At 36.8% G+C, this 25,183-nt stretch overlaps 1 protein-coding gene across 1 annotated transcript; it reads left to right on the top strand.

The window, feature by feature from the left end:
- Positions 1-24,200, top strand: LOC108280162 (interleukin-31 receptor subunit alpha). The gene is made up of 15 exons (XM_017494963.3): positions 1-316; positions 602-701; positions 2,215-2,329; positions 4,797-4,966; positions 5,284-5,435; positions 6,509-6,674; positions 6,771-6,853; positions 12,284-12,506; positions 16,349-16,537; positions 16,956-17,054; positions 18,640-18,783; positions 19,103-19,231; positions 19,342-19,429; positions 20,063-20,144; positions 20,636-24,200. The coding sequence occupies exons 2-15, from the start codon at positions 629-631 to the stop codon at positions 21,932-21,934; spliced, it is 3,012 nt and encodes a 1,003-aa protein (XP_017350452.2). The 5' UTR covers positions 1-316; positions 602-628; the 3' UTR covers positions 21,935-24,200.
- Positions 24,201-25,183: the final 983 nt, after the last annotated feature.

Here is a 25,183-nt window from a genome sequence, read left to right as displayed (position 1 = left end):
AGCACCTATAATAATAATAAAAGGATGAATTTACTCATGATATATTCTGTTCTGAGGGTCTTTTCTGAAACCGCTTCCGCAGTTAATGTTTTGATATGCAAATGAGAAATAACTCATTCATATACAAATTACGAGTATATGACGCAGTTTAGGGAGAGTTGTAGAGAGTTTGTGAGCAGGCGTTAAAGACCTCAGAGAAATGAGTCTGCTGGACGGGTAACAGAACCGTAGCGTGGGCAGACTCACTGATGACTGTGTTCCGAGTATCATGAGGATTTCAACTACACTTGAACCACTAACCTGCGGTGTGTGACCGGTAAGACTGCACTGTTTGGACTTGCATGTGTGACAGTTCAGATGTGGCTCATGTCCTCTGTACCGGCGGCAAAGTTCTGCAAAAGTGACAAGGAACCGCTTGGCAGGAGGAATTGCTGTGTTATGTATGAGTTTAAGTTTGGAGGCCAAAGTTTTCTATATATATATATATATATATATATATAGAATATAGAATATATAAATATATATATATATATATATATATATATATATATATATATATATATATATATATATATATATATATATATTTCTGTTTTGGCAGCAAAGGAAGAAGAAGAGACAGAGGAGAATGGAGAGAAAGAAGCAAAGCTGTGATACACTTTTTTCCTGGGTATGCAGGATCTCCATGCTTTTGTTTACAGGTAAGACAATGCACAGCACTCTAGATAAATAGTGTTAATAAATAAAATATTATACAATACTTGCATGTGCATGCTGAGAAAACAGTGTTCTGGGTTTCTTTGGATGATTAAGAGTTCCAGTTTTAAATTAAAAGGGAAACCCCCTGTTATAGGGGTTTGCTTACTGTATAACTTTTAATGCACTAGAAACCAAGAAAAGCTTTTAGGGTGCAAGATTGAATCTTTTTCTAAGAATGTGGTGGTTAAAGAAAGTGAGAGTTAAGACTGAGATTAGACACCATTCAGATTCTTAAAATTGCGCAGTTACAGTTTAAGTGGTCCCCTGATGAACAAACAAACAAGCAAACAAAAACAAACATACAAAACAGGTTGATAAGCGCTGTCCTTAAAGAACTTTCTGGATCTTTCAGTGTTAACATTTTATGGAAGGATGTTTTTGGTAGAAAAATGTGATTCAGGATCTTACAACAGTGTTTCCCTTTCTAAGTAAAACCCTCATAAAATATGAGCAATTGTTCAAAGAACCCTTGAAGAACTACTTTTTTAGGAGACTCATTCAAGAAACAATGTCTAGAACATGTCAACCGTAGACCTGCGTAAACAAAGAAACTCTTAAAATCTCTACACTTAGTCTATATGTAGTTATTATTAGTTCGTTTTTTTTGTTATTATTGTAGTTAGTATCCATTATAAAAATGTTGTGTACACAATGTCTAGAAAAATATATCAGTTTAGAAAACTACTACAAGCCCATTATGTGGGTCCAAACCTTGGATTTATATGGAATGTTATTGACATGCAACTATATATGTATGTACATAGATATATACATATACATATTGCTTGAAAAAGCTATATATATATATATATATATATATATATATATATATATATATATATATATATGCACACACACACACACACACACACACACACACACACACACACACACACACACATATATATATATATATATATATATATATATATATATTTATATATATATATATATATATATATATATATATATGGGGAGCAAGCAGAGTGGCTTAGTTTTTAGCAGGTTTGCTTCGCACCTCTGGGGTTTGAGGTTTGATTCCCACCTCCACCCTGTGTACACAGTTTTCCGTGCTTCGGGGGTTTCCTCTGGGTACTTGGGTTTTCTCCACCAGTCCAAAGACATGCGTTATAACCTGATTGGTATTTCCACATTGCCTGTAGTGTGTGAATGGGTGTGCGATCGTGCCCTGCAGTAGGTTGGCTCCTCGTCCAGGGTGCTCCTCGCCTTGTGCCCTTGTGATAGGCTTCAGGCTCCCCACGGCCCTGTGTAGGATAAGCGATATATGGATGGATGGATGGAAAAATATATGTTTTTGTGTAGACTTTATTGAGGGTCATATCTTTATGGCTAAATATATTAAAATCCCAGAATTGTCAAAGGCCTTGATATGTCAGATATATGTTGGCCATTTGATTTGCTTACAAATTTTCTTTGATTTTTATCCTTTTCCAGGCTCCTCTCCAGAGCCCCAAATTATAGGCTGTGAGCTCCTGGAGCACGCAAACATCACCTGTTATTGGACTGCACACAGTTCAGAAGACATCGCTTACATGATGCGGGTTAACACGTAAGAGCCCATGTTCTCCGTATCCATGAAATTATTTCATTTTACAATTTCTGAAGCGTGTGATAAATTTAAACATGTTTACAAGATACAAAGCCGTTTACAAGATACAAAGCGTAGAGAGTTGACTGGTTTGGTTTAAGGTTTTTTGTGACAAACTCACGTAAAGTTTATTTATCTTAATTGTAACCTGAATGCTGTAGAATAACGCTTTGGAAAAAACAGAAATCTGGTTTGGCAGCATTCTTCTGAAATTGGAAAACATGCCATCTGTTTAGGCTCACCCTTGAAGGAGTGTCTGTAACGTCTTATTTGGCTTTGATAAGCACGCCACATGGAACCTTGTGTTTAATTTTGAATAGAAATTCATCTTGAGGATATCTCTGAGAACAAGTCTCAACATGGGCTCAAATCATACTCAAAATGAACATTAAGTGACATTTTAATGCAGAACAGGATCAAGTCTTGAAGTTAAGATTGCATCTTATTTTTAAATAATTGAATTGAGTCATTGCATACAGGGTACAAGGTAAGTAAGGAATAAAACACTGGTTTAGGAAAATAATCACCGACAGGCTGCTGTCATGCAACCTGAGACGAAGTGGAGTTACTTTTATCATCCCAAAGTTGATTATTTTCCATGGATGTACCACTGTGTTTTATTCCTCTTATACTATAGCAATTTTCCCTTACAATTATCTGTTCATTAAAAATGAACTGTTCTGCTTTTTTATTCATTTATACAGTAGTTACGTTTAATGTTGTGGAATGTCTGCCAAACAAGTCACTTGCATTATAACAGCAAGCAGTCTGTCCCTCACTGGCCTTTCTCATTTTTACTCTTTTGAATTTAATTTTAAAAAATGCAGCTAGTCATATTACGCTGAAATGTCCTAAATACTTTACTAAAATCTCAGAAAGTGTCAACTTCCAGCGTTACCTCTTACTGTTGCAAAGCACTGACACTGGAGACTCTGTCCAAAAAAAAGATACGTAAGCATCTCCTCGCAGAAAACTTCACCATATCAACAATTATACACAGTTTAAAAAATAAGAATTTTTTTAATAAATTGTGTGTAAATGTTTATAGACATTTTAAAGTATTAGGACAATTAATATAATTAATATAAAACTTGACAGAGCTGCTGTTATGTATAAAATAACACACAACAGGGTATGCAGCAGGGTGTGGAGTGTGTTAGTCCGCTTATACCACGGCAATTTGCCGATGAGTCCAGTGTTTAATTTATTAATGTGTGATACATCACACCGTTTAATGCTTTATAGTTAGATTTAATGTTGTGGAACATCCGAGAGACAAGTTAGTTCCTGTTCTAACTTTTGTTATATCCATGATAAACAGTCTTTCTCTCACTAGCTTCTCTCATTTTTCTCCTTCTTGCTCAAACGTTTGTCATTTTACAAAAACAAAAAAAGTAAAAGCATAAACTCTTCCATCCTGAAGAATTTCTCGTGCTGTGAGACTTTATAAAGCACTGTGTTACGAAGTGTGTTACAACCGCTACTCCTTGGTCTCCTGACATAAAAAGTCACCACATCAACGATTACCAGTACACGGATTAAAAATTACAACACATTTTAAAAATTCATTTTATTATTATTCTTTGATTATGTGGAGTGGCTGTGTGTGGAGTGTCTGTGTATGTGTAAGTCCCTGTGTATGAGCTGTAACTATAAAAAACAATAACGTATTAGAACGAGCGCATTAATATCCACCTGTTATTCCTGTTACAGCCAGAACTACTTTCTGTGCCACGCTGTAATACAAAAACAGTGCAAACCAGCTGACTAATCAGAATCAGAATATTCCGCTGTGCTCTCGTATCAAAAAATGAATCAACACCTTCTAACTATTCAGAATAAGGAATTGAACAGTGCTGTGGTATAAAGAGAGAAAGATACTTTCACTCATCCTGAATAAATTGTAATCCAGTCATTACTCCTTCTTCCACTCTTCCAGTTATGCCTCCACTACCTCCCACACACTGATCACCTGATTGACAGATAATAATTCCTTAGATTTATATAGCGCTTTTCTAGGCACTCAAAGCGCTTTACATTGTATGGGGGGTGAATCTCCTCAACCGCCACCAATACTATTTATATTACAGAATTTTTCATGTTGGTTCACATACTGTGACTGCACATATTGTAGTGTTTACAATTAGCATCTGCCATACCATATAAATACCATACATATTAATATATTCTTTATATATATTGTATTTGTAAATAATCTCTTTCCCCTCTCTTTTCTCTCTCCTCCCCCTTTTATGTTCGGATGTATATATACAAATATACACTGGTCACTGACATTTTGTGCACATGACGATTCAAATTGAAGCTTGATGTTTTGCAATGTAGAAATGACTGAGTGTATAAATGACTGGGGACCAGAATTAATTAAGTAGCTCTGTTTATTTTGGGTTTTTTATTGTTATTTTTTCAGGTCCAATTGTATAAGCAATATAATCTCTATGGACTCCTGTAATACCACGTCCACCCAGTGCTCGGTGGAAATCGGATCGGTGTCTCATTGCTTCTGTGTGGACGTGCTGGTGTTCACGTTCTCCATATCCACCCGATTACCACCGTACTGTTTCAATGGGATTACTGAAGGTATTAACCTATTCTTATAGGTGTATATTATTTCCTGAACTTCTGCACTTTATTCTTCTCTGTATGGTTTCTAACATTGTCATTTTACCCACCTTCTGTTATTCTGCCCACTGCGTCTATAACTTCATTCATGTTAACTCCCTTGGCATCACACCCACCCACATGCATGCAAGATTACTCTACGCACCTTTACTTATTTTAAGTACATCATGTCATCCTTCATTCATACCAAGATGTAATCAGTTGTCCACAATGTGTAATTTTAACAATGTATTTAAGAATAATGCATCATCTCTAATGACTTTAATTTCGCACAGTTAAGATGTACACGCCGCAAATCACAATGCTTGCCACAGTGCCAGAAAATGCCAGTTGTCTAAAGCTGGAGTGGAAAGAGCCACGAGGTCAATATGTGCAATCCGAGAGGATCCATCGTGTCCTACAGATAGAGTACCACACTCCTCAGCAGGTAAGAACAGGCTGTAAGAATCTATATTTATAATATGTACTGTATGAATGTGAAAATGAAACGATGTCTGTGATTTCGCAGTCATGTCACTCAAATGCTTAAGTTGAGCCTCTGGGTGATCTGTTTACCTGCAAAACGTTCACACCTTTAATGTTGCCAAGTTTTTACTGAAACTCTCTTGCCAGGTTTTTTAAATAGCAGCTTGATAAGCCTTTGAAAAAACACTCGTAGTTATGCCTGGGGGAAAAGCCTGAAATGCAAACTGATAAGTCAGATGACTACTGTTATACAGTGGACGGCTCAGGTGGTAGAGCGGGTTGCCACTAATCATAGGGTTGGTGGTTCGATTCCTGGCACACATGACTCCACACGCCAAAGTGTCCTTCGGCAAGACACTGAACCCCAAGTTGCTCCCGATGGCAAGTTAGCCCCTTGCATGGCAGCTCTGCTACCATTGGTGTGTATGTGAATGGGTGAAAATCACTTTGTAGACATTTTTTTTTTAAAATATAGAAGCTCGGTCCATTTAATACAACAGTATTAAACACAACCTCCAGGAATGCATACTGTACACTTAGACCTGATCATAGATGAAAACCAAAGAACACTAGAATAACTCTGCTCGGGTGTGCTGTATCTTGATGTAGTCAGTCTGTTCCTATGCTCTGACCCCAACTTCCTAATAAGCTGGGACATGCAAGGACGCAATTTCACTACCTGTAATGTATAGTATATGTGGCAAATAAAAAGCTTCTTCTTAAAGTCCCACAGTTTGTAGTGATTTCATTCTGTCCTGAGGAACAGTGTCAAATAATATTTGTTATGCAAGCTATAGATAATTTGGTCGGCTAACTTAGAGAGAAGTTAAAACTTCTTTGTGCACCTGTCCATCCCATAAGTCACTAACCAATAAAATGAGCACATAATTAATCTGGCTGATTATATTCAAATAGGTGAAATTCCCAGTGTTGTTTCCTCATATTATTAATGCCTCCCACCTATCTGAAAAAAAGAAAAGAAAACATGAACCTGTTTGCTTTTTAAAGCGTCTTAAACTTTGCTGTCCATTTCAGGCCTACTTTCCCAAAGTGACGGCTATTCTTCATGACTGGCGGATGGACTTGTGTGGCTTATATCCAGGAACGAAGTACTTTGTCAGGATTCGCGCTCAGGACTTGAGAGCAGTGAAACACTGGAGTTCCTGGAGTGGTTTTGCAGAGGCCACCACAGCGGAAGCTGGTGAGGAGCAGATAGTGAGATCAAGTGAGGTGCGTGTTTATAAAGAAAATAAAGAAAGAGATAGTGATAATCTGCGTGTTTGTTTATATCTTTCAGCCCCAGTGGTTGCCCCGGAGCTATGGAGACACATCCAGCCGGTAGACAGGAGCGGACAGAGACGTATCACCTTGCTCTGGAAGGTAAACTCATATTTTAATCAATGCACATCTTAAATATAGGCAAATTTATCTAACATTTCTCATTACACCACATTCTGACATTTTGTAAGAATCTGTGTGCTTATTGTTTCTATAGTAAGAGATATAGGAGATTGTATGGCAGATATTCACCAAAACTGGTTAAAAAATGGTGTGTAATCATATATTGATATGCTGAGGTTTTCTGTGAGGAGATATTTATTTAGTATTTTTGGAAGGAGTCTCCAGTGTCAGCTCTTTGTACAGGCAGATGCAAAGCTGTAAGACAGAGGAGTTTGTGCTTTGTGGTTTCTCAGTAATATATCTGCATTTTTGCCTTGTTTTTGGCTTAAAGAGAGAAAAAAGAGAAGAAGAGAGTAAAAGACTGTTTACTGTGTATGTAATGTGCATATACATAGATGTAGCAGGACGCAAGTGTCATGGCCCCCCAGGGGTAGATCCATTCCCGGCCACTAATTCCCCATGTTCCCTTGTTCCCCATGTAGAACTTCTTCTACTGTTGTCTCACGAATTTCCAGTGTAACCATACCCATGTGTTTCTTATTTTCCCTACTTGATTAGTGCTCTGTTTAAGTTCCCTGGTTTTTCTCCTCAGTTGCTGGAGCATTACATCAAGTCAGGTTATATTTCTGGTTCTCATTTTTATTACATTTGGTATCGTTTGGTTTATGCACTGTTTGTTTATTTAGTATTTTCTAGTTTTTAGTTTTTTTTCTGGTCGTCCCGGTTCCCTAGTGTTTCCTTTTCCTCGGGTCTGTTTCCCAGACTCTGTTTCCCTATGTCCTGTCGGCAACAAAGAAGTTCTGCATGTTCATGCCTCTCCCTAGGTCTATTTGAGACAAACCAGAAATCATTGTCAAAGTTTGCAACATTTGTCAAAACATGAGACGGGATTGTTATAAAAGTATAATCCATAATCATAAAGTTTCAGTGATAACAGGAACTAAGTTGGTTCATGGGCATTGCGCAACATTAAATGTAATTATGAACAAATACAAATTATGACATGTCTGTCTTTAATTAATAAAGTATTGTAATCATTGGCAAATCCCTGTGGTGTAAGATCAATAAAACACTTTGGGATGTGATGTATTTGGAAAACAATAATCAACTGTAAGGTGGCAATGCCTTCCTATAATACCACACCCCAGTATGTTTTATTTCTCACTTATGGATTATTATATAACAAACAAAAATTATGGAGCATAGTTCTATATATTTTTACTTTTTTTCTGGCTTGTAGTTATGGCAGATCATTTTGCTTATTTCAAGCCCTTTTTTCTAAAAAGAAAATATAAACTGCCAATTACAGTTTTCTGAAAATGTCAAGCTGGAACTTAGTAAAAATGTCTGTTTACTTCCATGTATATTTGTTATATAATAATCTCATAATGAGATGTATTGGACAAACTTGCAATATACTGTATAATCATTTATTCGTGTATATATGCTAAGATAATCTTTGGCAGTGATACTAAACGAAATGTGATTATGTATCACAGTTTTGGATAGTTATTACAGATTAGGTATTTATTTTTTTATTAAACTTATGAACAAATATGAAAGTGTGAATATGACTAATGGGTTTAAAATCTTTAAACCTATGTGGGCAGACAGTTTCCTTAAATGTCATCGAAAAAACATGGCAAGTTTTTTTCTTCTTTTTTTTTTTCTGACTTCCTGGGTGTGCCAATAGCTTGGAAACTGGTAAACCACTTCCGTCACTCAAAACCATTATGCTTATAACTGCTTGATGAGGCAATGGATTACATTTGGGGACAGAATCACAGCAAATGTGCTGTGGAATCATAATTAGTTGTGCTTTTATTGTATTTTGAAATAGATGGACTAAACACTTGGACTAAACCTATAAAATAAAATAATAAAATAGCACAAATGATACACCTTCACTGATAATGCATTCTTTGTTTGTTTTTTTTTTAAAGTGTGCAAGATGACACTTAAGGTTCGCCGCAGATCTGAGAATTGCTCATCCTTCTATCTTTTCTTTGCTATTTAATCTAACCATCCCCATTTGTTACCCAATATAATGAGCACTGTAAATAAGATTACTGATTATTTCATATAGGCATAATCACCTGTGCAGTTGACTCATCTCTTTAGTGCCTCCCATAAATAATAACACCTCAGTTCTCATGTAATAAGTGTTTAATGAGGCTGGGTGCCGAGTTGTATTTCGTTAATCTATGTTGATAATTGGCATTATTATTGCTCAGTCAGTATCTGAAGGAAACACGAGTATGAGATGAGACATCAGGAAATGGGCCCCGTGATGCATAGTGGTTTTGGTGGGTTGCAGAAACCAAAGAGATGTTTTTTTTCTTCTGCAATGTAGACATTTCTGCAGCTGAGAAAGCCAGCAGATAAGTTGTAAACTCTGAACCTTTCTTGGTTTTTGACTTTATTCTTTTTCAACTCAACTCACTGAACGCTTTTTACTCATTTCTACACTGTGGTGTATTTCATAATAACAGTGAATACAACCCTTCCTTTTTTTTTTTTTGTAAAGTTTCCTTTCCCTTTTTTAATGCTTATTCAGAGTTTGAAAAAGTAAGATTTACTTTGATAGAGAATTTGACTTTGATAGAGACACTGTAATAATAAACTTAAAGTATAAAATTTCAATAATTATAAACTTTAAAATGTACCAAATAAATACATATCGCATGTTTTTAAAGAATAGATTAGGATGTCAGAAGTAACACACGTAACAGACTGTGCTGTTATACAAAAACAGTTTATGCCATGTAACCGCATGGCCCAAAGTGTGTCGTTCTGTTGATACCATAGCTATTTGCCAACAATTTACTAACGAATGACACATCATGCTTTTTAACTGTTTATACACAGCGTCTCAAAAGTCTCCATACACAGGGCAAATTAAAACTTTTAGCAAAAATGTAATTTATTAAAAAAATATATTATTGGCATTTTTTTGTAAACACACAATGGTGTTATCTCTCCCAGTCATCGTGAACTCTTGTTAACACATTTGTCAGTATGCATGTAATTACACGTCTATCGCAACCTTGCTGTTGCATACCAGTTGAGCCATGAGAATTCAATACATTCTTCATTTGTTAAAGGCATTCTTGAAGGTTATCTGAAAAATATGCATATAATATAAACTAATTTTGGAAGATTTTTCTAAAAGGTGTTCATTTGCCCTATGTACGGAGACTTTTGGTACACCCTGTAATTATATTTAATGTTGTGGAACGCCTCAGAAACAAGTTAGTTCCTGTTATTACTTTACAACCATGTTTTTCTTTCTCTCTCTTTTGAAGTAAATAAGACAGAAAAAAAGCAGCTTGTCACATTACTGTGAAGCACGTGCCTCTGTCATGAAGCCTGTCCCGTATCAAGAAACTTACTGACAGCTTACAAAGTGTTGACACTGGAGACTCCTTACATTAATGTTTTCCTTAAAAAATTCAACATCCTCTTACAGAAAACTTCATATATATATATATATATATATATATATATATATATATATATATATATATATATATATATATATATATATATGTGTGTGTGTGTGTGTGTGTGTGTGTGTATATATATATATGTGTGTATATAGATATAGATATATATAGATATAGATAGATAGATAGATAGATAGATAGATAGATAGATATAATAATAAATATTATAATAAACTAATAAATCCATTTATTATTAGCCTTAGATTATGTGGAGTCCATACAGCCATACAAGTCTTTGTGAATGAGTTGTTACTATAGGAATGATAATGTATTAGAATGAGTGCATTAATATAAATCATAATTTATGACATTTTAGTCATTTATGTTGCATTGTGTTTAGTTATGTTATGTTACATTATGACTAAAATGTCATAAACCATCATTTATGACATTTTAGTCATTTATGTTACAGCCAGAACTACTGTCAGAGTGATGCAGTTGTAGGAAATGAGTCAGCACCTTCTGAGATTTTAACCACGCAATGGTATAAATACAAAAATAGAATAGAATTTTGTGCAGCACGCACCAAATTTGGGATCAGATCACTGTACTTGATTGTACTGGGTAATCTCTCTCTTTACCAAATTATATGATTTAATAGGGGATTCTGCAGTGAAATTTAGTGTATATCCATAGTCCTAAACCCATGAAAACTGAACTTTTTAGACACAGGTCCAGTCTGGTCTTGGATATGATCATGCATTGTATTGATTAGGTCTTTAAAAGGCTTTATTGTCAATATACACTCACTGAGCACTTTATTAGGAACAGTATATTAATACTGGGTAGGGCCTCCCTTTGCTCTCACAACAGCCTTAATTCTTCATGGCATAGATTCCAAAAGATGTTGGAAATATTCCTTTGAGATTCAGGTCCTTGTTGACATGAGTGCATCACGCAATTCCTGCAGATTTTTCAGGTGCACTTTCATGCTGTGAATCTCCTGTTCTACTACATCGCAAAGGTGTTCAATTAGATTCAGATCTGGTGGAAGGCCACTGAAGAACACTGAAGTCATTGTCATGTTCGTAAAACCAGTTTTGAGATGACTTTTACTTTGTGACATGGTGCATTATCATAGAAGATGGTAAAATTGTGGTCATGAAGGATTGATCGTAATTAATGGGCACAAAGTGTGCCAAGAAAACATTCCCCACACCATTACACCACCTCCACCAGCACAAGGTGAACCTGTGCCCACCTCAGCCTCAGCTTTCTGTTCTTGGCTGACAGAAATAGAATGTGAGTGTTATGCATTCTGAGATGCTTTTTGCTCAAAACAATTGTACAGAGTGGTTATCTGAGTAACTGTAGCCTTTCTGTCAGATCGAACCAGTCTGACCATGCTCCACTGACTTCTCTCATCAGTAAGGCATTTCTGTCTGTAGAACTTCCACTCACTGGATGTGTTTTTTCTTTATTCTGAGTAAACTCTAGAGATGTTGTGCATGAACATCCCAGGAGATCAACAGTTATAGAAATGCTCAAATCACCAACAATCATACCAAAAATGCCAGTCAAAATCACAGAGATCACATCCTGATGGTTGTTGAAAGCATTACCTGAAGCTGCTGACCCGTATCTGCCTCATTTTATGCATTGTAATGCTGCCACATGCTTGGCTGATTAGATAATTTCATGAATTATTAGGTTTACAGGTGTTCCTAATAAAGTGCTCAGTGAGTGTACATATACAGTACATGTACACAGTCCTCTTTTTTAGTCCAAGTGTTTTGAACTGAGGGATTTTTTGGGGGGGCGCTTTGGGGGGTCAATGTGGCTGAAACTGCCCACAAATGCGTTGTTTTGGTTTCATTGGCTTGGCAATGTTTGTATAAATGAAAGCTGTTCATCAAATCAGAGAGGTTTTCAGTTTTCCATGCTACCTTCTGTTCTGTCTAAGCCTCTCCAGTGGCCGCACACAAATGGCGTGATCCTGCGCTATGCTGCATCGTGCTGGGATGAGCTAGACTCGTCCTACAGGGACTGTGGTCATCTGGATTCTAATAGCAGCTCTTGCGTCCTTTCTCTCTCTGCTCACGCTTGTAATTGCAACCTGACTGCGTCTAACTCAGCTGGGACATCACCATCGGCTCACATATACTTACCTAGAGACAAGGACGCAGGTGAGTAACAGCCATGGTCTCAATTTCATTAGACGCAGTTCACACTAAAAGTGTGACAAAGTATGGTATACTGCGATAAGGAACTTTGAGAGTTATAGCATAAATGTTCTGATTTCTAATTATTGATAAAGAAATCATCTGCCGATTGGTGGAAATTGGTAGTAAAATCAGGGTGTCTGCGGGTCCTTAAAAGTCTTAATTTGTCTGAAATGACATTTTATACATTTAAGGCCTTAATAGATATTAAATTGTCTTAAATTTGAAATTGCATGGTCTTAAACTTTATGCTTCAGATAGGTCTCTTTTACTTGAGTTTCTTTTTGTGTCATTTGTGTAAAACAAGCAAACAAATAACAAGCAAAAAGAAAACACCTGACATCACGTTACACAAACATCATTCTGGGTCGGTTGCTCATGTGTTGCAGAGACGTGCAGTTGAGCTAAAGTCAGTCTGCAGAAGTACAATCAACTTGGGTAAATGTAAATTTTATGTAAATTGCCTACAGAAGAGCAAATAATTATGTTGGCTAAGACCTGTGTTTGCACATGACTCTGAAGCCCGCTGCATACTATGTCTTAAACATTTCAGCTCTGATCAATGGGTACCAATGCGGTTGAATTGCATATTAAGAACAAGAAGTATAGAAACTATGCAAAAGCTAGTCAGATTTCTATTGCCAACTTTTGCTCCCCAATTTACACAGATATGCTTACTTTGCCTTCTGCCAATTCCCTGAGAGAACATTCACATCATCATTCACATGAGCAGCAGCCGCAACATCTGACATTTTCCTACACCAATCAGCCATAACATTAAAACCACTGACGAGTGACGTGAATAACATTGATTATCTCATTACAATGGCGATTGTAATGATGAAGTGATCTCTGGACAGGATGTGCAGCGTGCAGGCGGGACCCAGCACCTGCATCACAGGTGCACACCTTCACATGGTTATGTGTTCGTATACATTTCCATGTGTGTCTGTTTTGGCTCCTGTTTTGTCTCCTCTCTTGTCATGTCACCGGTTGCCTCCCTAATGTTGATTAGTTTGTGTATTTATAGCCGTTGTGTTTCAATTCAATCTAGTTTTATTTATACAGCGCTATTAACAATGGACCTTATCACAAAGCAGCTTTACAGAAATATATCAATTCAGGATATAAAATTTAAATTGATGAGTTTATCCCTAATGAGCAAGCCAGAGGCGACAATTATATTGAAAGGCGATGATAAAATAGAAATAATTCCCTTCTACAACTGTGTACCACATGGTGCAAAAAGTGCAATTGTGTAACTAGGAAATTCATAAAAATGAGACTTGAGTGCAGAACTGTCCATGGCAATTGCAGTCCTAAAGCTATCGTAGCAATTGTAATCCTAAGCCATCGTAGCAAAATTGTTCATATCGGTTGCAGTTCAAAGCCATCTTCATGGTTTTTAAATAGTACCATCCTCAGTAATCTCATTGTCCTGTCCATGTGGGGCCATCCTCAGCAACAGCGAGTGATTTCCAAGTGATGAGAACTCAACCAGATGTAGGGCATCAAGATGAATCAGGCAGGTCCAGAGACCAGAAGGGGTCAATATCACTGGATCTCAGGAGTAACATGTGTAGATTCATGAGCGAGAGAGAGACAGAGAGAGAGAAATCTCAACAGGTATGCTAATTGTCACATAATGGTTAAAGATAATGTACTTTGTATGCAGAGTGCAAGCAGCATAACTAAAAGATAGAGCCGAGAGGAGCAGAGACATGAGCGCATCCTGGGATATAAAGCAGCCGGCCACTCCTCTGTCTACGACCTGTGAACCCTTCAGATCTGCTCCTTTACCTACGAAAATAACAATTCACAAAAGGCTTAACTATTTGTTTAGTTTAGCCTTTTGTGAATAGTTATTTTCTTATGTTTTCAACTTAGTCTTAAACATTGAGACTGTGCCGAGTCCCGACCACTAATTGGAAGAAATAAAAAATAAGTATGCATACTTAAAATTCTAGTATGCATGCTTATTTTTTTAAGTATGCATATAAACTTTGTGTCCATACGTAATTTGTGTACAACTTTTAAAAAAGCATGCATATTTTTTAGTATTTGTACATATTGTTACTGATTTGTACTTTCACATTTCCTTGCTTAAAGACTTCTATGTATCAGCAAATTAGGTAACCCTTGCTTTGTTAACTAATCCATATGGTAAGCTAGTTCAACTTTAGCTTGCTCCTGCTGCAGTGGTGAGTTGGCATAATGGGTAGTGTTATGAGTTCTAAGGATGTTCCAAGGATTGTTGGTTCAATGCTGAACTGTGGTCACTTTTGCAGAGTTTCATGTTGGGTTTCCAACAGGTTCTCCAGTTTTCTCCCGCCTCTTGAAAACATGCCACTTAATGGTTCAACTAAAAATCTGACTTGTGAGACTACAGCGACTCTGACCAGGACAAATATGTAGATGACTTACAGACGTAGATCAAATGTTTTGAGCCTTGCGATGCGCTTCAGTTGTCTGACACAACAACCACATCCTGGAGAGGGGGAAGAAGCGAGTGTGTCAACACACACACAAACACACACACATGCAGGATTTTTCTTGATTTTAATCAGATTCAGATCCGAAGTAACTAGTAACTTGAGTAGTCTTCTCATATACACTTTATTACTCTTACTCAAGTAATTATTATGACTCGTTTTTGAATCTCGTTCTGCCTTTCTATTTTGTGGTCTTTTAATATTGAGTAACTCTCATTTCAGACACAATATGGCCAAACATTTTGTTTATTTGTGTTCCGACAATGAAAATAGTTACAAAAGAAGCCACAGCTGGATACAGCTTTGCATGTTGCCATGCCAAGTGTAGGAATGGTTTAAGTGTAATGAACTTTCTAGAATTGTCATTTTATGTAGCGAACACAGACAAGCGGAGTGACATGTACGGTGCTCACTCTTGGACTGCTGCTAGTCCAGTCAGATTAGTGAACTGGAACTAACTGTTAAATAATGGAATTTGGTGTTCTATACAGATGCTGTAGCTTTTTTCATTTGTTCTTGCTGTGAAAATAGGATAGAAAAAAATCCTTATTGTTAATCCTTATTGATAGTGGGTTTTTTTTATTTATTTTTTATTTTTATTTAAATGTGTTTATTGTCACTGCAAATTCAGTCTTAAATTACATTTGAAATGGCATTAAAAAGTCTTTAAAACTATTATATTTTATTGAGGTTGCCTGCAGACACCCTTTAAAAGAGATTATGGCATTTTTAGATAAAATACTGAAGGTAAAGAGGATAATAATAATAACAATAAGCAGAAGAAGAAGACGATGAAGAAGAAGACATAAATTTATTACTTTATTTATTTATTTTATTTATTAGTATTTTATTGTATTTTATTATTTTTAGTAGTAGTGTTGTTGTAGTTGAGAAATGATTCTATTCATCCAAGATTTTATGTCTTTTATGTCTATTGATCCAAGCTTTTGTGTCTATTATGCCTATTCATCTAAGCTTCTTATTGAAATTCCAATGTATTCAATTCAGAGTAACTTTCGATACTTTTGATGTTTCAGTTAAATAGGCGAATACAAAGAAGTTATTTCGTGCATTCAACTTGTATAAATGTTGGGTTCAGTGCTTGACATTTGGGCATCATTGTTTATCTTGTTACCATGAATATTAACTTCTAATAACTTCTGTAATTATGAAACCATTTTATTAAACGGTTTTTTACCTTAGCGATGTTCCTAAGTAGTGACTCATGAAACTTGTTACATGGAATTGGCATGAATCATTGAGTTACCAGCCTAGTTCTTAAAAAGCATGATAAATAAAATATCTTCAAAACAGAGCTCCAACCCCCTGCAAGCATCCGTGTCTATGCTTTGGATGACTTCCAGCTGAAGGTGCAATGGACAGCGACAGTGAAGCAATCAGAGTCCAGCTTTGTGGTCGAGTGGTTTCCAGTACCAGACACCACTGTGGTTGATTTGGACTGGAGAATAGTGAACGGCTCTGAAAAAAGCTTTATCATTACAGGTGTGTAATTCAGCATATAGATTAGATTCAGAATACTTATATTATATATATATGTGTGTGTGCGTGTGTGCGTGTGTGTGTGTGTGTGTGTGTGTGTGTATATATATATATATATATATATATATATATATATATATATATATATATATATATATATATATATAAAACACATTAAAAATACAGACTTCTTAATATATCCCCCTTTTTTTTTATTAATAATTGCATCTTTACATTACATTAGGAATTAATTGTATAACATATATGCATATATAACATGTTATAGTAATGCATATAAATATATGTGTGTGTGTGTATATATATATATATATATATATATATATTTTTTTTTTTTGTATGAAGTTGAAAACCATGATTCTGGGTCACTATTTATATGTACATGTGATGTGTGTTTTGGAAGGAGTGCATCCTGAGATCCCGTATAATGTTTCTGTTCGGGTCCTTCATAATAACACAGCTGGAGCTGCAATATTTGCCATTGCATTTACCAGACAAGGAGGTTTGTATTAGACTTTCACAAAACTTACACAAGACAGGATATATGAGGTTAAGCAAGAGTATAAACTCTAATCATTTGTCTATGGCAATCTCCGATTCCTTGGCTTTAAATATATTGCTACATTACAGTGTTTCATCATGCCTATGACTCCACAGGCCATGTGATTGAGTGGTAATAATAATGATCAAAGGAGAATAATATTAATACTTTATTTAAATAAATAAATAAAAAAGCCACAAAACTGTGGTTAAAGGCTATATTAAGACAATATTTGATCAGTGCTTGTAGTGGGCCAGTTTGGCTCTTATGATTACTGTAATTTTAATTCCCACACCTAGCCACAGAATCAATTTGACTATCTAGCTGATCATATCTGTATGTTTTTGCCTACACTTCAAACTAAGTGGAGTCTCACAGCATATAGCAAGCCTTAGGCCTTTTATAGCTTTGTGTCCACATGAGGGCAGTCATATAGGTGTCTGCCTTCATGCTTACACATAACACAAGCATGTCCTCTAGAGGGGATACATTAAAAACTAAATGAAAGTATCACTATGGAATGAATGGTGAAGAAGTAAAGCAAAAATGCTGGGGATCTATACTGAGGTAACGTCATCCATTGAGTTAGGTCACCGTTGTATGCCCAGTCTAATTTTGTCCACTGTGCCAGCATTGGCCCACCAGGACCAACAGAATTTCAGCCACCTTTAAATTCTCCTTTCCATGATTGGCCAAACATTATCAGGGATGTTCAAGGAAATGTCAATGGTAGCCCAAATATGGCATAGAGTTGTACAGGGATGGGCAACATGACCACCCAAAACAGATGTTGGGTCAGTATCAATTTGCTACCTACAGTAGGTATTTCCCTCTGGGGTCTGAATCACAGATAGCATCCTATTTGGTATAAGAGTTAACTAGATTTTGATTTTTCAGATGTTCTCAACAGATAAAGTCCAAGTGGAAAAAGTGTGGATACAGTGTACATTTAAAAAATAATAATTATATATATTTAAACCTATTTATATATTTAAATCAAATATGCTTCAATGCATAAGTAGGCATAAAAACCAAGTGGCATGTGGATTGAAACACTTGTTAAAATGTAACTATTGAGTGTGACTGTACGTTAGTGTATGTGAGTAAGTGATATAGCGACAGGTGACCATTCATATTCTATGAACTTGCATGACACAGAGCTGCTATTTCAACGATAGCTACAAGCGATGTTTTAATTGAAATGTTCATAATTCTATGCAAATTAATATTATGATGCAGTAAAGTGACAAATCCAAATGATTGTCTTTAATCCTATGGGGCGTGTGGGCAGATGTTTATTTAGTTCCCCACTCACAGCTTTAGTTTTAAAAATTTTCTAGAGATTTAATAATCATAGTTCAGACATGGATGGTTTAGTGCCTTATTCACTGCAGGATCTCAGAATGAATGGTTTGCTAAAGCCGAGAACATTTCACACACTAACATGCCAAAAACGAGAGTATCAGCACTTATTTCTTCTAGTTCAATGACTGTTTTCTGTTGATTGCTTGACTGTCAGATGTAAATTGCGCTGTGTGTTTCTTAGCGCCCTCTGTTGGTCCAAAGCTGGAAGTGCTACAGCCAACAAGCAGTGCTGTGATTCTGAAGTGGAAGCCTGTTCCTCTGGACAAACTGCGTGGATTCATCCAAAACTACACTGTCCTATATAAATACAATGGCAAAATGAAATGTAAGTATTCTCCTTTGTATTTTTTAATGTTTATACAACGTTCTAAATTATTTTCCATAGGCAGAGCTGAGGCCAAATTTCAGTTCAAACTGAAATTTTAAAATGAAAAAAATGATCAGTTGGACTACTGATCAGAAGGTCATGAGTTCAAATCCTAGCTGTCAAGCTACCCACTGCTGCACCCTTGAGCAAGCCCCTTAACCCTCAAGTGTGCAGTTGTATTATTGAGATAAATAATGCCAAATTAATATATGTGAATTAAATGAATATATGTGAGTATAAATGTGTGTAACATCAGTCCTCCAACATTGCTGTGCAGCTCAAGTGTTAAGTGGCGACGCGGAGCAGTTTTCTCTAAACGGGCTGTCTCCGGGACAATATGCCGTGTGTGTGAAGGTCCACACACTGGCAGGGGGCGCTGAGAGCCCATGGGTCACTGTGACTATAGGCAAGTTGTGATTTCAATCAGAAATACAGTATCTCTCTGTATTGAACTGTCCATCATCATTGCACAGTTCTATTGTGAAAGTATGTGAATGTATTTGTGTGTTTTTACAGGGAGTGTTCACATACCAGTGATGGCCATATTACTGTGCATCATAGGGACTTTGTTGCTTTTAATCATTTTGCTCAGCCAAGCTGAAAGGTAATACAATGACTTGTTGAATATTTCAATATAAATGTATAATAAGCACAAGCATTTTATGAGTTATCTTTTTGGTTATATATTTAGGCTGATGAAGATTTTTTTTTTTAAAGCTAGGGTATGCTTTACATGGTTTTCACACTGGGTAAGTTTGCTGTGGTCCAAATCCGAGTGCAGTTGTGGTCTGCTTTAAGACTCACTTGATTCTATCAAACCCAGAGCATTTGCGTTCATCTTACGTCGTCACAGACGCGCATGGACATAACGCGACTCACCATAAATATAATGATGTCGTCCTCGGCTAAAACACACGCACTGGTTACTTTACTTCTTGAACAAGTGCGGACCCGAGTACGAGTTGCGTTCACATTCACAGGAATTGCGGCACAGTTTCAGTGCAACCGAACTCGTGCGCTTCCTGGTCCGCATGACAGCTTTCATATTACCAATTTTTCACGCAAACCGTGCTCTGTTTCGGACTACACTGCCAGTGTGAAAGCCCCCTTACTTTCCTATTTGAATCCCCACCCAAATGAAGAAAAAAAATTATAAAAGTACACAGGATAAAAAGGAAATGTGCTGTATACCACCTTCAATTCATTAAGAACGTACGCCGTGTTGTTTTTTAATCAGGATTCAGCAGTGTCTCTGTCCATTTGTCCCTGACCCATCTAAGAGCAGCCTGTCCACCTGGCCTCCTGTCTGTCAACATCAGGTAACAACAGAAAGATTTCCTAAGTTTTCTGAGGCAAAATGCAATTTAGAGAAAGGTAACATGGTGATTCAAATTAAACAGCCTAGATACAATTTGTCTAGTACAGTTCCTTACTGGAATTTAAGAACAGCTGGACAGGTCACGGCCATAAGAAATAACATGATCAGATTCTGAGAGTAGCATGAATGACTTATGAACGCATATGATCACACACTTCGAATACATATTGCTCCTCCAGTAATGATTCAGTGGTTTTTGCATCATTTCAAACTCAGTTGTTTCACTTATGAAGCTTTTGTCTGTTTGAGCCTTCGTAGTGTGTGGTTTTGCTCCTCAGCAGTTTACATATCAGCATGCAGATATTATAATCTTACACAGTAATTGATAAGTAATTCAAGGACATGAATATAATGAATTTAGGATCATGTTTTAGATGTTAATTCTCTCTCTCTCTCTCTCTCTCTCTCTCTCTCTCTCTCTCTATCTTGTAGCAAAAGCTACCAGTCGTGGATTTCAAACCATCTCTCCCTCTCTTTGAGCCCATCGGCATGGGAAGAGGAATAACAGGCCATTGCTGTCACCACCACCATGAGGACAGCAAGCTCCAAGCTTTCAGCCAGCAAACAAGAAAACAAGTCCATAAACAAGTTTTACTAGTGGCTGAGCAAACATTCAGTGAACCAAATGTTGAAGAACCTACTGAAGAGCTAACCACTGACCTCAGCTACCAGAATGGTGTCATGGAAACCCCACAGCACTGTCACCATGTATCTTCTAGTTATCCAAATGTTCTTGACCTTGGAAAAGCTACAATGGATTCGGTTTTCGGTAAAAGCAACATTGTGCCAAGATTACAGTCCAGTTATGAAAGATTAGAGTCCTGTTCTGAAACCTATGTATCTTCTGATTGTGCACCACGCTCCAAGTCCTGTCTCAGAGTGGACACACTGGACCCAGATGATCTTTTCTTTAGAAGGAGCAATGTGTCAAGTGAAGAGCTAACCACTGACCTCAGCTATCAGAATGGTGTCATGGAAACCCCACAGCACTGTCACCATATATCTTCTAGTTGTCCAAAAGTTCTTGACCTTGGAGAAGCTACAATGGATTCAGTTTTTGGTAAAAGCAACATTGTGCCAAGATTACAGTCCAGTTATGAAAGATTAGAGTCCTGTTCTGAAACCTATGTATCTTCTGATTGTGCACCACTCTCCAAGTCCTGTCTCAGAGTGGACACACTGGACCCAGATGATCTTTTCTTTAGAAGGAGCAATGCATCCAAATTAAAGACCTATTGCTACACTCCAGTATCTACCAGTTATCTCCCAGTTGCTGATTCCTATATTGACTTTAGAACAGCGGTGGAAAATTCGACTAATCTTACCCATAAAAGTAACCATTTCTCAAGACTAGAGTCCAGTTCCTATAGCCATGTTTCAGCTACTTCTCTTCCTGTCCCCGAGCCTTCGCTGGATTTGGCTGATATTGTGAAAGTGAACACAGCTGAGCTTCTCCATCAGAGTAGCCATATGCCAAAAAAGCGGGCTCATGGTTACATTCACTTATCTACAAGTTATCTACCAGTTCCCTTGACTCATTCAGAAGCAGACTTCACTAACAGTGTTCATGAAAATAATTCTATGTCAGGATTAAATTCCTGTAGCTACAAACATATACAGATTAGCAATCAAAAATCTTGTCCTGATTTTGAAATAGAGGAAGTGTATAGGCCACTGAGTGCTGAAGAATATCCAGTTTCTTTGCAGTTTTCTGTACAGAAACAGTACTAATGGAGACACAGAGCTGCTCAAATCATGCAGAAACACGTAACACATAATGCATTATGCTACAAGGAAATCTCACCTCACTTTCTATTTAATGCACAGTCAAAGTTGGGAACCCAATCCTGGTTTTCCAGAGAGAACAGTTTTTTTTTTTTAAAAGAGTTATTTCAAGGTTATGCTGCATCAGAAGATCGCTCAACCTGGATGGTGATTTATTCAAAACAGTTAGGATGGTTGCCAAAAGATACGGATAAAGGAAGGAACATTTTTCTTTGCTACATAGAAACAAGTAAACTGAACAAGGACTGAAACGCACCAGTTATTGTTTTATTTTTATTTTTACTTTTACCTTTGTCTACCTCACTATAACCTGCTCAAATGTTTACTAATTTTCACTGCTAGAAAAATGTGAAAAAGTTACGTTATACTGTACATGATATTATAATGATGTAAACTCATTATCTCACACTGGATCCCAGTTTCCACTGGTACTCAATTACAGAAGTCTCAGCCTCAGATGATCCACCCAAAGGCCACAGACCATCTGATGTATTTTGTACACTTTTCTGGTCACAAGCTGCAGGATCTTAAAGGATGTAATGTAGGCTGCCTGTACTTCAATGTATTTGCTCTGCTGTGCATCAATTTCCAGTGAGAAAACAAACATGGAACACAATGGGCATTTTGCTGTGAATTCCACCTTGAAGTTAATTCTTTTTTAATTAATAGCACATCCAGTAGCATACTGTTTGATTCCTCTTATACCATTCCTCTTTATCAATGATTACGATTTTTCTTTATCAATGAAAGAATGAGGTGCTTTTTATTCAAATGTTGTGTTGACAAAACACGTTGCTTTAAGTTATCACATATTATAAAAGCTAGCAGCAGTTGTTCCCTCACCAGCATCTCTCTCTCTCTCTCTCTCTCTCTCTCTCTCTCTCTCTCTCTCTCTCTCTCTCTCTCTCGTTCATAAAATGCAGCTTGTCCCGGCTTTCCTCATGGCAACAAAAAACTAAAGTGCTGACACTGACTAAAGTCTGCTTTCATGATTGTTAAACATCTCTTTACAGAAAGCGTCACCAGAGTAATGATTATGTTTTAAATTACTATAATCCTTTAAATTATGTCTGCCTTACAAATCCTTGTGAATTAGCTGTTGCTATAGAATGAATAATGTATTAGAACAAGGGCATAAACATAAACCTGTGATTTGCCTTGGTGATGGCTCTACTGTCCGAGCTGCTGTTATAGAAAATTAATCAACACCTTCTGACCAATCAGAATTGAGAGTTGTGCTGTGGATTCACATGTATCACTGTTATTTTTACCAAATTGTATAGCAAGAAGTACAAGACTCCTTTGCGGATGCTAGTATTCCAGTTCGTGAGACTACTCGAAGGTGAATGTGGGTAAAAATGAATTTGTGTACATATTGTAGAGTGTCTGTTGTGCTATTATGTGCTGTGTGTTGCACAAGTCTACATATCAAGCCAACAAATGTGTGCACTGCCTTTATTGATTTATTATGATAACATTTTGATCTCTGGAACTGGTCTTATATTTTGAAGTAAAGAACGTGGAAGTGTCTGCTCCTCTTGAAGCACTGGACTTGTTCACGCTTGTTGTTACATGCCTGCGTTCGCATTTGAGGGCATTTTTGTGTTGTGTCTCTATATTTATGGCTTTTCTGTATCGACAAAGAGCACAGCAGGACGATTGCTGTGATGTCATCATGTGAGGACAAATTCAATTGATGAATGATGAACTTTCACCTGAAGATAACTTCACCAGATGTCACTCAGTCCAATGTGAAGGAATCATGTCTATTACCTTGACAGTTAGAACTCTGAAATCTGCTTAAAAAAGTATACATAATAAAAATAAACAGTAACCGCCATGTCCTTCAGAATGCACTTAAAATACTGAAACCAGTCATTTATCTGTTACACAGTCACTACCATTTAAATACACATGAACAAGTATCATACATGAATTACATGGACTAAGCAAAGTTAATTTATGCCATTTAAGTTAAAGTTCACCCAAACACAACCTAGCAGGGTATTTTTTTTTATTATGTTAATTTACAAATGCAAAACTATGTGTAATTATGTAAACCTTTGTTACACTATGACTTTGTATGATGTTTGTGTGTTAAATAAGGTTGTTGTATAGTACTAGCTGCATATTTTATTTTACTTTACTGTACACTGTAGCCTACATTAAAATGGGAAGAATACAGAAAAAAAACAGCTGAGTGCAGTTAATTTATCCATGGATTTCCCCACTATTAGATACAATGTAGTGTTACTAAATATAACGTTATATGATTTGTCACCACCATTTTTTCAGTAGTCATGGTAGTTAAGTGTCCATCAGTTGCTACCTTCAGTAATGACAATTTGAGGTTCTTGCCAGCCATGGATGTTCACCCTTCAAAATCCACTGCTTTGGCTTCAGTTATTTCCCTTGGACTGAACTCCAGGTATCATTTGTGTTTGACTGAAGATCTGTTCAAGTCTGTTTGGTTGGTTCCTCACTCACTCACTCACAGCCTTTCAGTAACCTGCTTTAACCTGGTCAGGGTTGTGGTGGATCCAGAGCCTAGCCTTGGAAAACTGGACTTGAGGTGGGAATACACTCTGAATGGGATGCCGGTCCATTGCAGGGCACCATGCACACATATTCATGCCTAAGCGCAATTTAGTACAGCCAATCCAGCTACCGGCATGTTTTTGTGAGGAAACCGGAGAAGCCAGAGGAAACCCAAATGAACATGGAGGAACATGCACTGAAATGCTACCAGCTGTGTCACCCGGATGGTTCCTTTCCATTCGTAAACTGTACACTGGTTTGAAGGTAATGGTAAGCCGTTGGCATCAAGGTTGACATCCATGAATTCTTTGGGCAACGGTGTACTATGGGTTTTGCAATGTTTGTTGTGATCAGACGACAAAATGGTTCTCCAGATAACGTTCTATCTTTTAAAAGATATTCCACTCGAAAGAGAAAAGAAAGAAAATCCTTTGTTGTAAAGGTTCTACATAAGAACGGTCACTGAACAGGCATCATCCAAAATTCCAAGATGGAAGACACCTGCCATTTGCTTAGATGTCAAATATGCTGAAACACTGTACATTAAACAATACATTTACATGTTAATTAGGATTTTATCTTTGCCAGCAGGTCATATCAGTTTATAGTCAGCATAAATATAGAATTTATATTTAAAAATTTATACAATATAAGAAA

Source organism: Ictalurus punctatus, chromosome 20 (genome assembly GCF_001660625.3).
Source record: "Ictalurus punctatus breed USDA103 chromosome 20, Coco_2.0, whole genome shotgun sequence".
Classification (NCBI taxonomy): domain Eukaryota; kingdom Metazoa; phylum Chordata; class Actinopteri; order Siluriformes; family Ictaluridae; genus Ictalurus; species Ictalurus punctatus.
The sequence above is the reverse complement of the archived record's forward strand: the minus strand, read 5'-3'. Positions and strand labels throughout refer to the sequence as shown.